The sequence below is a fragment of the Zalophus californianus genome, chromosome 8 (genome assembly GCF_009762305.2).
Source record: "Zalophus californianus isolate mZalCal1 chromosome 8, mZalCal1.pri.v2, whole genome shotgun sequence".
Classification (NCBI taxonomy): domain Eukaryota; kingdom Metazoa; phylum Chordata; class Mammalia; order Carnivora; family Otariidae; genus Zalophus; species Zalophus californianus.
This window is the reverse complement of record NC_045602.1, coordinates 131,736,123-131,754,872: the sequence shown is the minus strand read 5'-3', so window position 1 is coordinate 131,754,872 and position 18,750 is coordinate 131,736,123. Positions and strand designations below refer to the sequence as shown.

The window sequence follows — 18,750 nt, the reverse complement described above, 5'->3', positions numbered from 1 at the left end:
CTTTACCTATGTTGTTTTTGACCTCCACATTCCTTCACTTCGTACTGAGGAGCCACAACCCTGGAGTCAGATGCCAGTTTTGTAATGGCTTCGTTAGGGTTTTGTGTTTTGTTGTTCATTAGTTTCTAGCGTGTCAGGAAACCTCTTGGATTTAAAATGCAGTTCTGTGGACTGGAGATTGAGAGTCTAGATCTCTTTTGTTCTTGTATCAGCATTAGGAGAACTACATGTTTTTATTTTTCCTACCTGTGTCAAATCAGGATAACCTCAAAACAGGTCAGTTAGACCAGAAGAAGTGTTTTGGGGTTTTTAAAAGCTGCGGATAAGCTTTGTTTTCAGTTGAGTCTGTAAGTCTCCTCAACAGCGATTATATGGATGAATTGAAAGGAGAGTTTTTTCCCTTAATTTTGAAAGCAAACAGGTGACTTAAAAGAGCCAGACATACAACTTGAATATTTACTCAACAGAGATAGGGAGGGGAATATTTAAATGTTGCTAAAGAAAGAGCTCATGCCCTAAAAGGCAGTGCCCATGTTTATATTTAATCTGGTTAGTTAAATGGGGTATAATTAAGAACACTCACCATTGGGCTGTGTGGAAAAAGAGTTGTAGGTGTGTTAGGGTAGTGGTGTAGTAGGATGGTTATAGTTGTCTAGATACACACTTATCTGTGTGTGTGTGTGCACGTGCACGCATACACAGGGTGTTTTCCTTGTGGAGAGCAAAAGAATACAGGGAAAGAGAAGAGTTTACTGTTTTAGTTTGTTGAAATCCCTCTTTTTGGTGCAGTTAGTCCTGTCTGAAATCTTTTTAGAGTATTAAAGGTAGTACTGGTTAAGTAGCAGTAACCTCACAGATAGCCATGCTTAATCTTGCTTAATGAAAATTCTTTTTTTATTCATTTCCCTTAGAGTTCTCTTTTTCCGGTCAGGATGGAATTTTTTAAAAGCCAGTTTACAGACCACAGTATCTGTTAATATTGATAATACCGAAACTAAAACTAATATGTGGTGCTTCAAGTTCACATTAAGATCTTTTAACTGACCTTAATTGATTTGGCATGAATCAGGCAGAGTTTTTAATCATGACACTCAGATATACTAATATGATTAATTTTTTTTTTTTTACAGTACTTTGGTCTCTAATCATATTTAGGACTGAGCTCTAAGTTTCAAGAAAATGAGACTATGCTATAGGGTCTCTCCCCAAGCTTTGCCTTTCAATAATCATTTGCTTTTGGATAGTTTAGATTGTGATGTTGAGTGTAAACTTCTGAATATTTTAATCTTTTTCTTTCACTTAACTTTTCAACATCTTTCCACAGCTATATTAGGAAAGTTGGGTTGACCATTTAGCTCATGGGTGTGACCTTGGTGATTTCCTTGAAATAGGGTTGGAGGATTTAAAGTTACAGGTTTGGATTGCACTGTGGCTTTCTATGTGGAGTTCTCTTCACTTGTTGGATTAAGACAAAAAAAAAAAAACCCAAACCGGTATGTGTGACCTACAGAAGGAACATTTATAGAAAAACTGTAAGTTTCCTGACCAGATCTTGGAGATAATTTTGCTGTTTAAAGGGTACAAATGAATTGGCCAGGGACCAGCAGTTTGTGTGGGTTAAATATTTTAATTATCATTTATTTGGACGCTTAAGTGATTCGGAGGGAAAAAGATTTGTAGGAATACAGCAAATGACTTGGTCATAAATGGAATTTTTATGTGTTTTTGACAGTTTTTGAGGACTTTGAATTCCTTTTACTCCATGATAGGGTAATAAATATTCTGTATCAAAACATGTGAGCTAACCTGTCCAGCTGAAGTAGAGACTGTGCTGTCTCTAAAGGTTAACAAACAGCGTGAGTACATTTAGATGTAAAGAACTGTTCCCAAGTGACAGCAGTTGTCCGCAAGGTGGCATTTACTTCTAATTTGTTGTGCTTAAACATAAATTATTGTGTTTTTCATTAAGGATTGTATAATGTGTAATAGTTGATAATTTCAAAATCTAGTAGCAGAAGCCTTACTCACAAACGAGTATCTCCTTTTTTTTTTTTAAAGATTTTATTTATTTATTTGAGAGAGAGAGAATGAGAGATAGAAAGCACGAGAGGGAAGAGGGTCAGAGGGAGAAGCAGACTCCCTGCTGAGCAGGAAGCCGGATGTGGGACTCGATCCCGGGGCTCCAGGATCATGACCTGAGCCGAAGGCAGTGGCTTAACCAACTGAGCCACCCAGGTGCCCACGAGTATCTGCTTTAAAACAACAACAGTAACAGGAGACATGACCTAAAGAACATTAGACTTCTCTTTCAGGCAGTGATGGCAATATGGTTCCTACTTTCTTTTCAAAGATCATCTTGTAAATTTTTTTTTTTTTTTTAAGTCTCCGTTTAAGTGATCACGATACCAAGTCAGCCCTAGTATTCTTCCAGAATATGAGGTTACACTGGATATTGCCTCAGGTGCCTTGAGTAAAGGTTTAGGAGCATTTTTTTTAAATATTGAAAAACATTTTTGCCACCTGCCTTTCAGGAGGGTGTTCCGAAGGCTCACTTTTCTGCAAACTAAAAGCATTTAGATTGTAGGGGTTGGATTATGATCTCCCCCTCCTTCCTCCTCCAGGTCTTCGTGAAGACAGACAACTTCCTCTGCTCACAGTGTCTTGTGCTGGTGCTGGCTTCTGCGTGCTCCCCCTGGAGACGCCGAAGGTTCGGGGAAGGCTGGGTGGGTGCTCGCCTCCCTCGCCTGCAGTGGTTGCTATTAACACTAATTAGATTAGAATGTCTATTTTTTTTTTTTGGTAAGTTTTGTTAGTATTAAAGTCTTTGTTATTGCAATCACTCTAAAAGATTTTAGATTTTGTTAGCAGATTGGTTTTAAGTGATGTAGATAATTGGTTTATAGGTTAAGGAAGTGTTTAGTCTGCATTCAGTTTCTAAGTCAGGGGTTGAAGGGGTTTGCTATCAGAGATTCCCAGCTTATCCATTTCTGTTCTGGTGGGTCTGTAAGGGGAGTAGTTTTAAATCCAAATGATAACAGTTTTGCTTGTGCTCAACTTTGTGGAGTGATTAAATATGATTCATTATTTTTTATTACACCCTTGAAACTGTAGAGAATGGTATAGCAGATGGCAGCCATAGGGAGCCGTGTAGAAGGTCTGATGAACCTTCGAGTTAATTTTAATATCAGATGAGTTATGGTTGGTGACTGTGGCCAGAGATGTGCAATATTGACTCTGTACCTGTGCTGACAATGTAGTGTTTGTTCATTTAGCCACTAGGTGTTTATTGAGGGCCTGCCCCTGTGCCAGAGACCCCTTCTAGACGGGAGGGGATAGCAGCGAACAAGGGTCTCTCCTCCTAGGATCTTACTTCAAAGGAATGGCCCAGGGTTTTCCTATCTTGAGTGAGTGGTAAAGATGGCTATGACCCAACGTAGTCTAGTGCTCAGGACAGCTGGGCACAGTTAATGACTATATCAGGATCTGTGCCAGAAGCTTCCGTTGAGGGAGAAGTGCTTCAGTTTTGCCTGGGAGGGTCTTCTTCCCCATCTGACCATACGAGGAGACTCGCTGGCCCAGGACCTCCTTCCCCTTGTCTCCAGGCCTCCATCCTTCAGCAAAACTGAAGCTCTTCTATGTTTTTTTTTTTTTTTTTTTTTTTGCACTGTACCTCCTTTACTAATCCTTCAGGTCTTATGTTAGAAGCTGATGATGACTTCCCTTGACCCACATATTTGAACATTTCAGAGATAAAAATTGAAACAACTATTTCTCAAAGTCAGGCATTTCCAATTATATGTCATTACCCTGGGTGGGAAATAAATAACAGGGATGTACCCACATCATGTTTCTTATTCAGAGACTGAGTTTATGATTGGTGTCTTTTTGGGAAAGATTATCTGTAGAAAACTGGAGTTCCCCCAAATTTAAAATATCATAGAGTAGTAAAATTTCTTTAAAAAAAGAAAAAAAAGCAGAAGATAATGTTGATGTCTGACATGGAGGACTAACTTTGATTTTGGCAAATTAGGGCATTAAAAAAAAAAAAACTTTACTGCTCCCTAATGCCACTCTTTCATTTTTTAAAAAGCTGTTTTGCAACCAAAAAATAGAAAGGGCCTCAAATAGAGGACAGCCTTTATTCAAATTGAAATTTATCTCTGTACTTGGTGGAGAACTCATTGAGCTGTTTCTGTTTTTCATATAGCTGTCAGCAGGTGAAAATGTGCTGGTCAACTTCGTGGTGTTTTCAAATACCATTTAATATCTTGATTTAAGATAGCATTAAAAATTCTTTTGAATAAGTCTATCCATAAATGTAGACCTACCCCCCAGAACCACAGAAATTTGGAACTCTTGAGGATGATCCTGTCATTTAGCCATCTCCATCAAGTAGATGAAGATGGGGTATGTGGTGGTGACAGCTTGAAGGTTGTGACTTAGCCAGAACTAGAACTCAGGTCACTGGGGTGTTCTGTTATTTCCCACCAAGCTGGTAGCCAGCTCCAGTGGTTTATCCTCCATTGTGATGACAACAAAAGACTCAGAAATTAAGATAAAGCACTTTAGTACGTTCTTTCTTTACCCTAATCTTTGATCTGCAGTCTTATTTAGAAAAGCCTGATGTTAAAGATCTGGTTTATTCAAAACTAAAGATAGCAAGGGGCATGAGAATTTTCTTTTATTATGAGTGTAAAGAAGGGGAAGAAATGTTTCCTTGTCTTCTCTGAGCCTAGAGGCCCTTGCTCTTTGAGGAAGTGGAGAGAAGAAAGTAAAGCTGAAGGTGGTGGGAGTATTTTGCAAGTCTTTCTGTTTTGTTGGGGAGAATGAACAGACCTCGGTTAAAGTAGTTGAGACTATTGAAAACCAATTCTGTGCTTGCCAGAAAGGTGGGGGGTATTGGGTTTTTGGAGCTTAATTCTCCTTCAAGAGTGAAAATTAGCTTCCGAATCTGAGCCTGCAGAGCTAAATAAAGTAATAGTCCATTTTTCACCTGGCCAATGCATAATGTGAAAGGTGGGTTAAAAATGGGAGGACCCATTTTCTGATTGAAGACTGAGCCTTGTTGAACGGGTTGTGTGGAGGATTTTAAAGTGTATATTCACAAAGTAGCTTTGTGTATATGTATTTGCTTATTTATTGTGCAGACAAGGAAGCCCAACCCTGAGGCTTGTTGAAGCAGAAAGTTGTTACAAGCAAACTGGGATTTGGGCAGTGGGTTGAGGGTTACAATATCCTGTGAGCCAAAATGATGAAGGTTTCTCTTGGCCAAGATGAGCATCATTCTGAAGTGTTCTGTAGTTTTTGAATGTGGATTTTATGAAAGGTTCCTGTTTTTTGTGTGTGTATGTTATTGGCCAATGCATGTGTAAAGCTTTGAGGGTGCATTTAGGCATTTGTGTTTCTCGACTGTATATAAGACAGTTTGAAGTTAAGTGCTGTAATTGTCATTTTTTACAGTTGGTATAGTCTCTAGATTTGTAGAAACTGTTTATAAGGATACACATGTGCATTGTAGTGTTGGCATTTAAAATATATTCCGCTGAATTTAACAGTTTCTGCCCTGAATCTTTACATTTTAGATTTAAATCATTAAAGGACCACGTGTTACGTTTCTTAACTGGATGAAAATCTAGTGATTTGATAAGTGTACTGATTGGATAAAATGCTAATGATTTAATTAACGAGCATGTTGAACAGGATGCCCTGTGCTAGTTAAGGGAGAAGCAGATGAGCTAGGCTACAGGCAGACCAGCTGTGAATCGTCCACGCCAGGCTTCTCCCTGGCTGCAGCTAACCATTTCTATATTTTGTTTTGTTTTTTTTCCCCCCTCTAGGTTTTGGAAATCCCTTGTCTCCAGGTTGCTGGGATTGACTTCTTGCTCAATTGAATCACTCACTCACTCAATGGAGACAAAGAGAATTAATGCTTTGTGCTGACTCATATTTGAATCAAAGCATTGGGGAGTCTGTCTGCCTTGTTTGTGGAAAGAACCAGTGAGAAGCTCTGTCACCGAGCTTCCTTCGACTTCAGAAGATAAGAAGCTCCAGGAATATATACTTTCTTTTGAACTTTTCTAACAAATATTTGTTCTAGTTTTAAGTGCAGGGCTGCTGGGGGTGTGAGTGACAAGTCTTACAAGTGGCCTTATCCCAATTCCAGAAATTCCTCCACCGGATTCTTATTTTATATACAATCCCAAAGTGCCAGGAAACATGCCAACTCAATCCCTGTTGGTGTATATGGATGGACCAGAAGTTATTGGCAATCCCCTTGGCACCCAGATGGAGCTAGATGATGCCGTGTCAATAAAAGGGACCACCGCTGTTCCTTTCAGAGCAACACAAGAGAAAAACATCATCCAAATAGAAGGATATATGCCCTTGGACTGCATGTTTTGCAATCAGACCTTCACACATTCAGAAGATCTTAATAAACATGTCCTAATGCAACATCGGCCTATTCTCTGTGAACCAGCAGTTTTGCGTGTTGAAGCGGAGTATCTTAGTCCTCTTGATAAAAGTCAAGTGAGAACAGAGCCTCCAAAGGACAAGAATTGCAAGGAAAATGAAGAATTTAGCTGTGAAGTATGTGGGCAGACATTCAGAGTGGCTTTCGACGTCGAGATCCACATGAAGAAACATAAGGACTCTTTCACCTATGGGTGTAACGTGTGCGGAAGAAGATTCAAGGAGCCCTGGTTTCTTAAAAATCACATGCGGACGCACACTGGCAAATCCGGGGCCAAGAGCAAACTGCAGCAAGGCTCGGAGAGCCCGGCAACAATCAACGAGGTGGTACAGGAGCATGCCGCTGAGAGCATCTCCTCTCCTTACAAAATCTGCATGGTTTGTGGCTTCCTCTTTCCTAATAAGGAAAGTCTCATCGATCACAGGAAGATGCACACCAAAGAATCTGCTTCCGGTGCCAGTAGTACACAAACAGACTCTCAGCAGGGGGGAATGCCATCTCCGGGGGAAGAGTTCTTGCAGTTTTTAAACTTGAGACCCACCTCTCACCCCGAAACCGGCAAGAAGCCCACAAAATGGATACCTCAGCTCGATCCATTCACCACCTACCAGGCTTGGCAGCTGGCTACCAAAGGAAAAGTCGCCGTGTGCCGAGAAGTGAAGGAACAGCCGGGCCAAGAAGGAAGTACCGACAATGATGATTCGTGTTCTGAAAAAGAGGAGCTTGTCGAAATTTGGAACGCTGGTAAGAGCCATTCCGAAGGTTCTGGAAAGTCCAAGACAAGTAAAAGCAGTTGTGCAGGCCTCGCACAAGATAAAGAGAAGCCCAGACCCTCCAGTGGTGAAGTGCCTTCCGTGGAAGCGGACCCAAAGTTGTCCAGCAACAAAGAGAAGCCGACGCATTGCTCGGAATGTGGCAAAGCCTTCCGCACCTACCACCAGCTGGTCCTGCACTCGCGAGTGCACAAGAAGGACCGGAGGGCCGATGCCGAGTCGCCAACCATGTCAGTTGATGGAAGGCAGCCTAGGACGTGTTCTCCAGACCTCACCGCCACCCTGGATGAGAATGGAGCCGTAGATCGCGAAGCTGGTTCTGAGGATGGATCTGAGGACGGACTTGCGGAAGGGCTCCAGTTGGGTAAGCCTCTCCTCCATGTGCGCTGTCCTTACTCCGTCCCCATCCCAGAAATGAGGGTTGGCGAGCTGGGGCAGAGGCCAGGCTCTTGTGGTGCCAACCTGTCGTAAGTCACTTCACCTCTCAGGGCCTTGGTTCTTCTCAAGGCTTTTTCCAGTTCTGAAAATTCTGTTGTTTTATCTTTTGCTCAGGGAGGACACACATCATCTTCACTTGCGCATCAGTCTGAGGCGGTGGTTCTGACCTGGGGCATTTTTGCCCCCCGTGGAATCTGGTAGTGTCTAGAGATATTTTGGGGTGTCACAGCCGTGTTGGTGTGTGGCTGGCACCCAGTGCGGGGAGGCCAGGGATGCTGCTGAACATCCCACTTGCCGTGTGCAGGGCGGCCCCACAGCTGGTGATTATGTGGCCCAGGGTCAGTGGTGTCAGGGTTGAGAGACCCTGGGCTTTGCTTCAGGGGTTCTGGCATACCTGAGCTTCTCTCTAAAAACAGGTTGTCCTTACATGCAACCGACTTCCCTGTCCTCCGTGACCCAGCTCTCATGCGCTTACTCTGGCTGGTGTTCTAGTCACAAAAGGTACTGGGAATGATTGTAGGCCAGAGCAAGGGTATCTTTAGAGAAACTGTTTGGTGCTACCTGGTACCCAGTCCTGTCTGGTGGGCGAGTGTTCATTAACAGCTCAGAGACTAAGACCATTTCTCTGTAAAATAAAGGGAATGTGAACACACCAAAGATGGTTTAACGGAATCTCAAATGCTCAGATTTTTCTTGAACTAAGGGCTTCTTAGAGGAAACGGGGGTCATCGCTGAAGGCTTAGGGACCTCTTACTTCTTGAAGCCCAATGGGCATTATCCAAGACAGGATCCCACCTGTGGTTCAGGTCTTGCCCATCTGTACTTAAACCAGAGCTGCTGCTTCTGTCTAATAATGTTTTGTTTGAGTAAGGGATTCTGCTGCTTGAAATTTGACAGTTAAAAGAACCCCTGGCATCTTCAACAACTGAATGGTGGGAACATGAATTAGTCTTAGAGGGACGTTATCATTCACAAAAGTAGTCTTTGGTTTAAGCAGATGCTGCTACCTTCTTTGACTAACTTGATGGTATGTGGCTGGCTTGTGAGAACTCGTGTGAGACCCAAGATGAGTTTGACTGGATGATACACTGGATGCTTCACGCTCCAAACCAGTGTCAGGTTCTTTTTGCCATCACAAGATGGATTGAGAACAGTAGTGTTCATACTGAGGATTTAGGATGTTTTGAGTTTCAGGGGACACAGGAAACCTAGCACTTAGGATACCACAGTCTTCAGAAATCTAGAAAATACCATTATGGTGTCTTCATGACATCATAAAAAAGGCCTTGAACACAGAGACCTGTCTTCAGAGTGGTTCCTAGTAGTGTCATTCCTCTTCAGGGGCATGTAGTAATGGGGAGATGGTTGGATCCTCGAGCTGCCCCATTGCCCTGAAAGAAATGAGATCGCTGGTCGCATTCTGCCAGTAGGTGGTGTGGGCGAAAGAACCTGGTGGAAATCTTGGTTGTCAGGCGGATAGAATGCCTGGTGGTAGCTGGGAGCGCCACGACTTGCCTTTAGTCTGGTTCTGCCACTGCATTATTCTGTGGCTGATTACGTGTTGCTTAACCTTTCTTCGCCCTGATTTCTCTGTTTGCAAAATTGGTTCATCGACCCTTGTCTTCCACCTCCCAAGGATAATTTCAACAGCCTCTTGATAAAAAGTTGGCAGTCCTTTCAGAAACTATAAATCAGAGGTGATGCCAAAGGAGCAGGAACCAGGTATATGTGGACATTTCACGTCCTTTGTGTTAAAACAGACCCATTTCATAACTTTTTGGATATGATGCAACATACCATAAATCCTGACACATACTTGGGAGTAGGAAATTGCAGTAAGGTTCAAACTCAGCTCATTGGGTATGATTGTAAGACAAAGCTGGGCCTTCTGTATTTAGAGAATTGATTTTCCTAAGTTTATATTATGATGTGGTGGTCTAGATTTTGGCTTTCTTGAGATTGACTTTTCGAAAGGCAAAGTAAATGTTTTGTTTTGGGGTTTGTTCAACTTTATAGTATGTTTAATAGTGGTTTTTCACGTGATTGTGTTTTTAAGTCTTCACGGCCAGTGGTGGCCTCTGCTGTTTTACGGCTACGGCAGAGGTGCTCAGTGGTGCATACCTTTTCCCCAGGGGGTTGGGGGCCGGGGTCATGCGGTCCCCTCCTCTTGTCCTGGAGGCTGCCCGCGGCGGGGCCCGTAAGCTGCTTTTTAAAATCGTAAACTAGATCTATGTAATCTAAAATACAAAATTGGGAAGAAGCAGGGAAAAGAGGCCTTTTTAGTTGGAGTTAACAGTTTTCAAGGCAAAAGAGCCAGTTTAGTTAGGCTCAGTTTTAAGAGGTGACCCCACCTCCTTGACCTCACTGCAGTGTAGGGAGTACAGTCTTCAGTAAGAGGAGGTTTATCCAGAACTTTAGCGCTCATTTTTACGGGTGTTAAATTTTTTTTTTTTTTTTTTTTTTTGGCAGGCAGCGGGGAGCGGGTATCTTAACTGTAGCAATGTACTCGTCTTTTGGAGGGCTGGTGTTTAGGTATAATCATCCTTTAATTAATGTCCGCAGTGGGCCTTTACTCTGTTGCAACCCAGATACACTGTCCTGGTCGTTGCAGAGATTGAAGTATATGGTTTAGCCCATTGTCATTTGGGGACAGATTGATGTCAGCTGTATTTTTGGCCACGTGAGCGCTTGTGAATGATACAATTTGCTTTCCAGAATGTGCTGAATTTTGACAAACTTTCTTAGGTGTTTGACCCAATGCTGAAACCTTTTATTTTCCTTAAAGATTAAGTGGTGCTTGCTACCCTCTAGTGGTAGCTGGCCCAATTTTAAGATACACTTCTTTTCCCTGGTGGTTGGGGAAGCTGGCAATTTCTATTGGCTCAGTTTTCTAAATCAGTTATTCTGAAGAAGCTGGTTATTCTAGCCCGTGTCTGTAGGTCCAGCTTCAGTCTGCCAGATCCTGCTTGTTGCAGACATGTTGGGAGAACAGAAAGTTGCCCATGCATGTCAGTCTGTTAAATGATCTTTCCTGTGATTGAGGCAAAGGAAGAACTGAATCCGGGACACCAAATTCTGCTGTACTCAGAAAACAAAAACAAAACCAAGAAACAGCACGCATGTTATAAAAAGCTTCCAAAACTTCAGACAGTCTCAAAATAGCATTTGGTGTGTTCCTGTCCTTTCTGGTATACCCCAACACTTAATATAAAAATTATTTTATGCTTTCCAAAAAAAAAAAAAACAAAACCGTTTCCATCAAGAATTCTTAGCTTGTCTTAACTCGTGTACCTGAGCTGTCTTCTTACAGAAATATTTTTTGTTTCTGCTTAAGATAAAAATGATGATGGAGGAAAAATAAAGCATCTTACATCCTCAAGAGAATGTAGTTATTGTGGGAAGTTTTTCCGTTCAAATTATTACCTCAATATTCATCTCAGAACGCATACAGGTAAGGAACTTCCTAGATTTTTAAAATTCTTGTTAGCTCAAAGAATTACAGTGTAGCTTTGTGTCTTGACTTCTTTTATATTGTTGTTCAAATATTCTGTTAGGCCCTTGTAGTAGTTGAAGAGTAAGTGTGTGGTGTGTTGATGGTAGCTGTCATTTTAGGTCTGTTAGTGTTCTTGTAACTTGAACTGTTCCTGTTTCAAAGTTTGTTTCTTGTTTAGTTTCTGACTACGGTTGCATCTTATGTTTTTTCATGCCACAGCTTTTTTTTGTATTAACTGTTATGATTTAGAAGGCAACAAGAATATATTTAGTATTTTCTTTAGATTGTAGAAGTGGCTGTGACCTAATAATGGTTTAGGAGGCTGGGTGGACTTGAACTGCCTCTCTCCTACTCAACTAGCTGTGCGTGCAACCTTGGGCAAGTCATTATACCTTTCTGTGCCCCAGTGTTCCTGTAAAAGCAGGATAATGATACTCTTCTGTTCCATAGAGCTATTATGAAGGTTAAATAAGTTTAAAATGTGCTTTTTTTTTTTAAAGACATGTGTTCACATTTTCAAATATTCAGTATAGTAAGGGTGATAAAGCGAGCAACTTGTGAAAAATCCTGGATATGCAGATTCGTAGAGAGAAAAGGGAAAAGGAAAGACCCTGTATTTTCTCCTGGCAGATAATTTTAGCTTCCAAAGATCTATTTAGGTGTTTTTCATGAACTTGTGTGACACAGTGACATTCTCATTTTAGGTGAAAAACCATACAAATGTGAATTCTGTGACTATGCTGCGGCACAGAAGACATCTCTGCGGTATCACCTGGAGAGGCATCACAAGGACAAGCAGATCGATATTGCCGCCGAAGTCAAGACGGATGGGAAAAACCAGGAGACGGAAGATGCACTACTAGCCGCCGACGGTGCGCAAACCAAAAATTTGAAAAGATGTTTTGATGGTGCCAAAGATGTTAAAGGCAGCCCACCTTCAAAGCCACTTAAGGGGATGGCCCCCTCTACCTTTCAGAATGTTCTGGGCAGCACTGTCCAATCACCAGTACACAGAGATACTCAGGATTTCAATAAAAATGCAACTGATGCCAGTACTGATAAAATGGGCAAAGCTCCTGCCCCCGCGGGTTTGGACGTGTTCCCGAAGAGAGCGCCAGGTGACCCTCAGCCCCCCGAGCCCGCACGTAGGCCAGAGGCGGGGGTCCCTGCGCGCGCGGACAGCAGTGCGGCCCACGGTGCTGACGGCGGCCCCAGGGAGGAGCAGGTGGGGACGGCGGCCGACGGCAAGCACAGGGCCAGCGGGGACTGTCAGGAGAAACCGCTGAACCTGTCCCTCGGGGCGCTTCACGGCTGCCCCGCCATTTCTCTGAGCAAGAGTTTAATCCCAGGGATCACCTGCCCATTTTGTACCTTCAAGACCTTTTATCCGGAGGTTTTGATGATGCACCAGAGACTGGAGCATAAATACAACCCCGACATCCACAAAAACTGCAGAAGCAAGTCGGTGCTGCGCAGCCGGCGCACCGGCTGCCCGCCCGCGCTGCTGGGGAAGGACGTGCCCCCGCTGGCCCACTTCCCCAAGCCCCGGGCCAGGCCCGCGCCGCCCGCCAAGGCCGCGCCCGCCGACCGCGACCGCGGGAAGCCGGGCCCCGCCGCGCCCGCCAGGCCCCCGCCGTCCCCGGGGCTCGACCCCAGCACTTTAGCGCCCAGCAACCTGAAGGCGCCGCGGGCGCCGCACCAGCACCAGCAGCCGCCGCCGCAGCTCGGGGGCGCTCAGGGGGTCGCCCGGCCAACGCAGGCCGAGCCCGCCAACCCGGAGAGGGGCCGGAGGCCCGAGGCCAAGCCCCGGGGGCCCGCCGCCGCCCCCGCCCCGCCCGGTGCCGCCAACGGCTGTGCGGAGCGCCCCTGGGCGCCGCGGGGCCGCGACCCCCCCGAGCGGCCGCCCCGCAGAGCCCGGAGAGCCGCTGCCCAAGCGGCCGCGGCCCGACGCCGAGCCGCCGGCGCCCGCCTTCCGCCGGGCCTTCGAGCTGCCCAAGTACCACGTGGTGCGCGGCCTGCAGTCGCTGCTGCCGGCCGAGTGCGTGTGCCCGCCGCCCGCCGCGCTGCCGCCCAAGCCCCGCGCCGCGCCCGCGCCGCTCTTCGCCTGCGGGCCCGCCGCCGACGGTGAGGCCTGGGGGAGGGGTGGACAGACCCCGGGCCTGGGGGGCGGCGGGCGGCGGATCCTGGGGGCTGGCTTTCCGGTGTCCCCTGAGCCCTGTGCCTCCCTCACTGTCCAAGGCCGGCGTCCCGTGCACGTCCAGTCCGGGGTTGGTGCTGGGGCTAGGTCCCCGCTCCCCACGGCGCAGTCCTTCGGAGCCGGACCTCGGCTTCTGTCCCTTTGCCATGTACGCGGCTGGCAGAGTTCCCGCTAGCAGGTGGCACCTCACAGTGAACACCCACCCCACACACCCCCGAGCTCGGGCCCTCCACCCAAGCAGGAACAGAAAGTATAAGAACCCCAGTGAACAGCAGTCTTTTGAACAGTTTTGATGCTAGGATTCTGGACTCATGCTGCCCAATTTTTAGCCTTCGTTAAACATTAAGCGCGTTTTAAAAGGGACGCCCTTTTCCCCAAATGGGTAAATTGTTAAAAGTCGTAGATTTACTTTGGAGTTCTCCCCGTGGAAATGTTTTCAAAACCCTGCTTCCTCCTGGCCGCGTTCCGTTAGAGGTGTGTGGTGCGTACCTGTGCATGTAGAGAGGTAGGTCAGAGTGTCTTGGAGACCTTGTTCCACTTGGCAAACTTGATTAAACCACTTCCTTTGTCGGATGGAAGTCCTGCTGGTTTGTGCAGCTCCAAAGAGAAATCCATTTGAAACCTCTCAGTTTGTATTAACTTCAAATTACGGGTTCTGTGTAGTGACAACACTCTTACCCAGGATAGCTGGATGCCATTTGATCTGGTATGGATAGCAAATTAAAGAAGTTTTTTTTTCACACACTCCAGTGAATTTCATAAAAATTGTGATGAAATATTAATTTTTGTAGCCTTTTGATCAAAACTGTCTATCTTTCTCCCTATCAGCTCTTAAAATGGACAGGAGTCAAAACTTTGCCTTAACTTGAAGAGTCTGGGCTCTGTGTTGCAAGCAAAATCCTTTTTAATTTTTTAAAGATTTTATTTTTAAGTAATCTCTGCACCCAGCGTGGTGCTGCTCAGACTCGTAGCCCCAAGATTGAGAGTGGCACACTCCACCAACTGAGCCAGCCAGGCACCCTGTAAAATCCTTTTTTAAAATCATTTTTTCTCCTTCCCCACAGTTTTGGTTTCTGATGCATATAAGTTTAAAATATTTTATGCTACCATTTTTTGGCTTTTTTTTTTTTTTCTGTGCCTAAACCTTGGATCTTGACTTTTTAGTTCTTACTAAGGACACCATAGTACTTAGATCTATTTTAGCTTTAATGACTTGAAGTTTTGTACTAGCAAATATCCTCAGGGCACTTAAAAACGTTTCAGTTGTAACTTTGCAACATGCATGCAGCTGGTGTATTTTGATCCCATTACGAGTCAGGAATGGTGAAAATTGACCTCTGACAACCCACCTAACACCTTCCCAGTTGTTGAACTTAATTCTAAACATCTTTTCACATTTTTTTCTGAACAGGAAAAAGACCTGTGTCGTACCAACACTTGTCTAGCAGCATGCTACAAAAGAGAAACTATGAGAATTTTATTGGAAATGCACATTATCGACCAAATGACAAAAAAACTTGATTTCCTATTTTGTCTAAGAAAGGTGAGTGTATGTGATGTATTGATTTTACTTAATTGGCGCCTGGGTGGCTCAGTCGTTAAGCGTCTGCCTTCGGCTCAGGTTATGATCCCAGGGTCCTGGGATCGAGTCCCACATCGGGCTCGCTGCTCAATGGGGAGTTCGGTTCTCCCTCTCCCACTGCCCCTGCTTGTGTTCCCTCTCTCGCTCTGTCTCTCTCTGTCAAATAAAATCTTAAAAAGAAAATAAACCATCTAACTTATCCTGTAGAATATAAAGTAAAATTACTTTTATTTATTTATTTACAAGATTTATTTATTTTAGAGCACGAGAGCACAGCTGGGGGGGGGGGAGGTGCACAGAGGGAGAGGGAGAGAGGGCTCCATCTCAAGACTCTGAGATCACAGCCTGATCTGAAACCGAGTCGGGATGCTTAACGGGCTGTACCACTCAGGCGCCCTTAATTTTAAAGTGTTTTTAAAATATTTTATTTATTTATTTATTTGAGAGAGAGAATGAGAGAGAGCACATGAGAGGGGGGAGGATCAGAGGGAGAAGCAGACTCCCTGCTGAGCAGGGAGCCCGATGTGGGACTCGATCCCGGGACTCCAGGATCATGACCTGAGCCGAAGGCAGTCGCTTAACCAACTGAGCCACCCAGGCGCCCTGATTTTAAAGTGTTTTAAAACTTTGAGTTCTCAGGGTCTGTGGATATCAGTGATGATGATCATAGTAATAATGGTAATAGCAACTGGAATTTACTACGCATTTATTTTGTGCTCTGCCTTGAAGTGTTTTATAATCATGACCTCACTTAAGCCTTCCCACAGCAGGGGGCATCAGGCCAGGGATTAGCAAACTGCCCTCCACCTGTTCTTGTTTCTAAAGTTTTCCTGGCACACAGCCATGTCCATTCCTTTCTGTATTGTTGATGGCTTCTTCTGTGCCACATTAGCAGTGCTGGGTAGTTGTGACAGGGAGTGCAGGGCCTGTAAAGCTGAAAATATTTACACTCTGGCCCTTTATAGAAAACGTTTGCTGACCCCTGGGTTAGGAGGCCCTGGGTGTGCTTTACAGATGAGGGTACCAAGTCTTGGAGTGTGTAACTTGCCCAGTGCTTAACTCTGGTTCTGTCCTAGGTCTGCAGGAACCAAAGCCTGTGACCTCCTCCCCCCCAGCCCTCCTATTAAAGAGCTTGTTCAAAGCCTCTGTGCATCCTTATCTGTGGGGTGAGGGGAGTGGGTCAGGAGCAAGTAGTTGCGTTTGGTCTTGGTGGTTCCCATGGCAGATGTATATAACTGTAGATACCCAGAAACTGCAGTATTGTCATAGTTGCACGCATAGTAATTTAGTTAATTCCAAGCTTGGCCAGTTGCCTAAGAGTTACTCTAGGCCTCCTTTACCGATACATTGAATGAAAAGATTGGAGCTTATGGACAGATTTGCGTTGTTCTCTCGCAGAAGCCCTGGTCCTGTCACGTGACCACCATCTAGACTCCTGGTCCAGGGCAGGGTTTCTCCCTCCTGTTTTCAGGGGGACACGCGTGGGGCCCATCAGCCTCATGCGGGTCTGCACTCCTCTTTCCCCTCAGATAGTGAAAGTAGAATGAGAGTCAAGTGTTGTCACAGGAATGGGATTAAGTTCACTCTCTGTTAAAACAAAAACGAATAATGTATGGATTACAAGGAACAGATCCTTCGTCACCGATTTCCCGTACTCGATGGCACAGTCCGTCAGTGACAGCAAATGTGCACTGTCCCGTTGGCCAGGCCTGTCCTCTCTGTAACCTCTGAGCTTCTCTGCTTGTACTTCCCTCTGCCTGGAACATCTTTCCTGCATCTTGTATGTCAGATCGCCTCTCCCTGATACTCCAGGACCAGCTCACACATCATTCCTGTAAAATGTTTGCCAGGAACTAGGGACTTCTCCATTGTGCTCCCTGTGCAGGTGTGATTCATCCCCATCACCTCCCCACCCCCCTTACCTGTGTGTCCAACTTCACTGTTAGCTGAGCTTGAGAGGACACTCCTGTGTTCCCTTGCCTGCCTAGCCCACTGCTGGGAATATCACTGATCCAGCTTGTTAAATGTTGGCTGAGCAAATAGTGTTAGAAACTTTCAGTTTCTCGTCAGTGACAGTTGCCTTTGCCAGACTCCGTGTAACTGGTAGGAATTCTGAATCTCGGTAAAATCATCTTCACTAAATCACTGTTCAGTATATAGTGAGGTGTCTCTGAGGTGCCAGTGTGAAGAGTCCTGATATTTTCATGGCAACGTGTTTTTTTTAAGTAAAGATTTTATTTTTAAGTAACCTCTACACGTGCTCCACCCATTGAGCCAGCCAGGCGCCCCTTCGATGCAACATTTGAGTTTAAGTGGAACTCATTGCAGTTCTAGATCTCCTTAGTTCTGTTGGTTGCACTTTTCTGTTACAGATTTTCTAAGCTGTTTTCAGTTTTATCTTCATGGCTTCTCAACCTTTGTTTCTGTAGGTCTTGATGGCTGTGTGTACTGTCCGTGAATGGAGTTCGTCCATCCTTTGAGAAAGCAGACGGTGGAAGCCCGTGAAATATAAGCTGTGACCGTGCCGTGCATGTAACACACCAGGAACACTACGGTTTTGTGACGTTGTTCTGTTAACTTTTGTACCAAATAGCAATAAAAACTATAGTTGCAACAGTTGGGTTGTACACAAATGGAGACTGGAAATCTCTATTTTGTCCCTGAATCATATTTTTTTTAGAATCGACCAAATAAGAAGAGTCTTTTGCCTACTTGAGCGCTGCTGGAAAGAAACCATCTGGGTTGGGGGGGGTGGGGTGGGGAGAAAGTCTATGATGCTTGCACCTCAGGTAACTCTGTACATAATTGTAAGTTCTAAACCTGCTTGTTTGGATACTGTGCGTTCCTCTTTTTCTCTAATGTAGCTCACCACTTTGAGCAGTTTCCTGCTATTTGTGCTCTTTCGTTTAAAATGTATGTTTTTTTTTTTTTAATTCTCAATGATTTGTATTATGTTAAATCCTCCTCAGTCTATTGTCTTAACAAAATTGTTAACGGAAGTATTGACCCTCTATGACTATGTGCTGCATGTACTGAGGTCAGCCATTCTGAGTTCGGTGCCCTTTTATTGCAAATTTCATTTTGTCAACCAAGGGAGTGTCCAGATCCGTGACCCCTTCCCGGAAACAGTGCTGTGGATTGTGGGGTTTTTAAGTGTGTGTGTTTACAGAAAGCATGTCCTCTGTGGAGCCGCCACATGTCCGGTAAACATACCAAATCGTAGGTGGGGTCCCTTGCATTTACTTTCTATCAAATTAAGCATTTTTGTTGGAAAATTCAGGTTGTTTGGCTTTCACTGAAATTAGTAGGTAAAAAGAAATGCTGAATTATACATGTGAATGACACATATTGGAAGCAATTTTAAAAAGGACATGAACGTCTTTGGGTAAATTTTAGGTTTGTATCTGGAAGTCTTGGTGTGCCTGGCATTTGGGTTAACTGTGGACATTCTGAGTTAATTATAGACACATTGATTCTGAAGAAGGAACTGCAGGCTGAGCCTTCTGGTTATGGGGAAGATGTGATCTCTTCTCGACCTCCGTTGTCTTCCCATTTTTGGTTGTTTCGAGCAGCAGCGTTTTTCTCAGTGCATACGCAGGTTGGGTTTTAAAGAGAGGGTAGCCACCAGCTGGCTTACTAGGTGTTTTAAACTTTGGTTCCCTTGATAACGCTGTCCGTGGCTGAGTTTCTTCAGCAGTACATTGGTTTAGCAACCACAAAATATTTTATTAAGAAAACTGTTTCAAAAATAAATTTGCACTGTTAAGTTGTCCTGCCCTGCCCTTCTGCGTTAGA

General features: G+C 44.7%; 1 protein-coding gene across 1 annotated transcript; it reads left to right on the top strand.

Moving 5' to 3' along the window:
* Positions 1 to 5,926: 5,926 nt before the first annotated feature.
* Positions 5,927 to 17,520, top strand: ZNF217 (zinc finger protein 217). Its single transcript, XM_027623902.2, is given in 7 exon segments — positions 5,927 to 5,997; positions 6,135 to 7,609; positions 11,018 to 11,134; positions 11,881 to 13,151; positions 13,153 to 13,300; positions 14,785 to 14,916; positions 17,385 to 17,520. Coding segments are annotated over 6 exon segments (3,192 nt in total). The 3' UTR covers positions 14,895 to 14,916; positions 17,385 to 17,520.
* Positions 17,521 to 18,750: the final 1,230 nt, after the last annotated feature.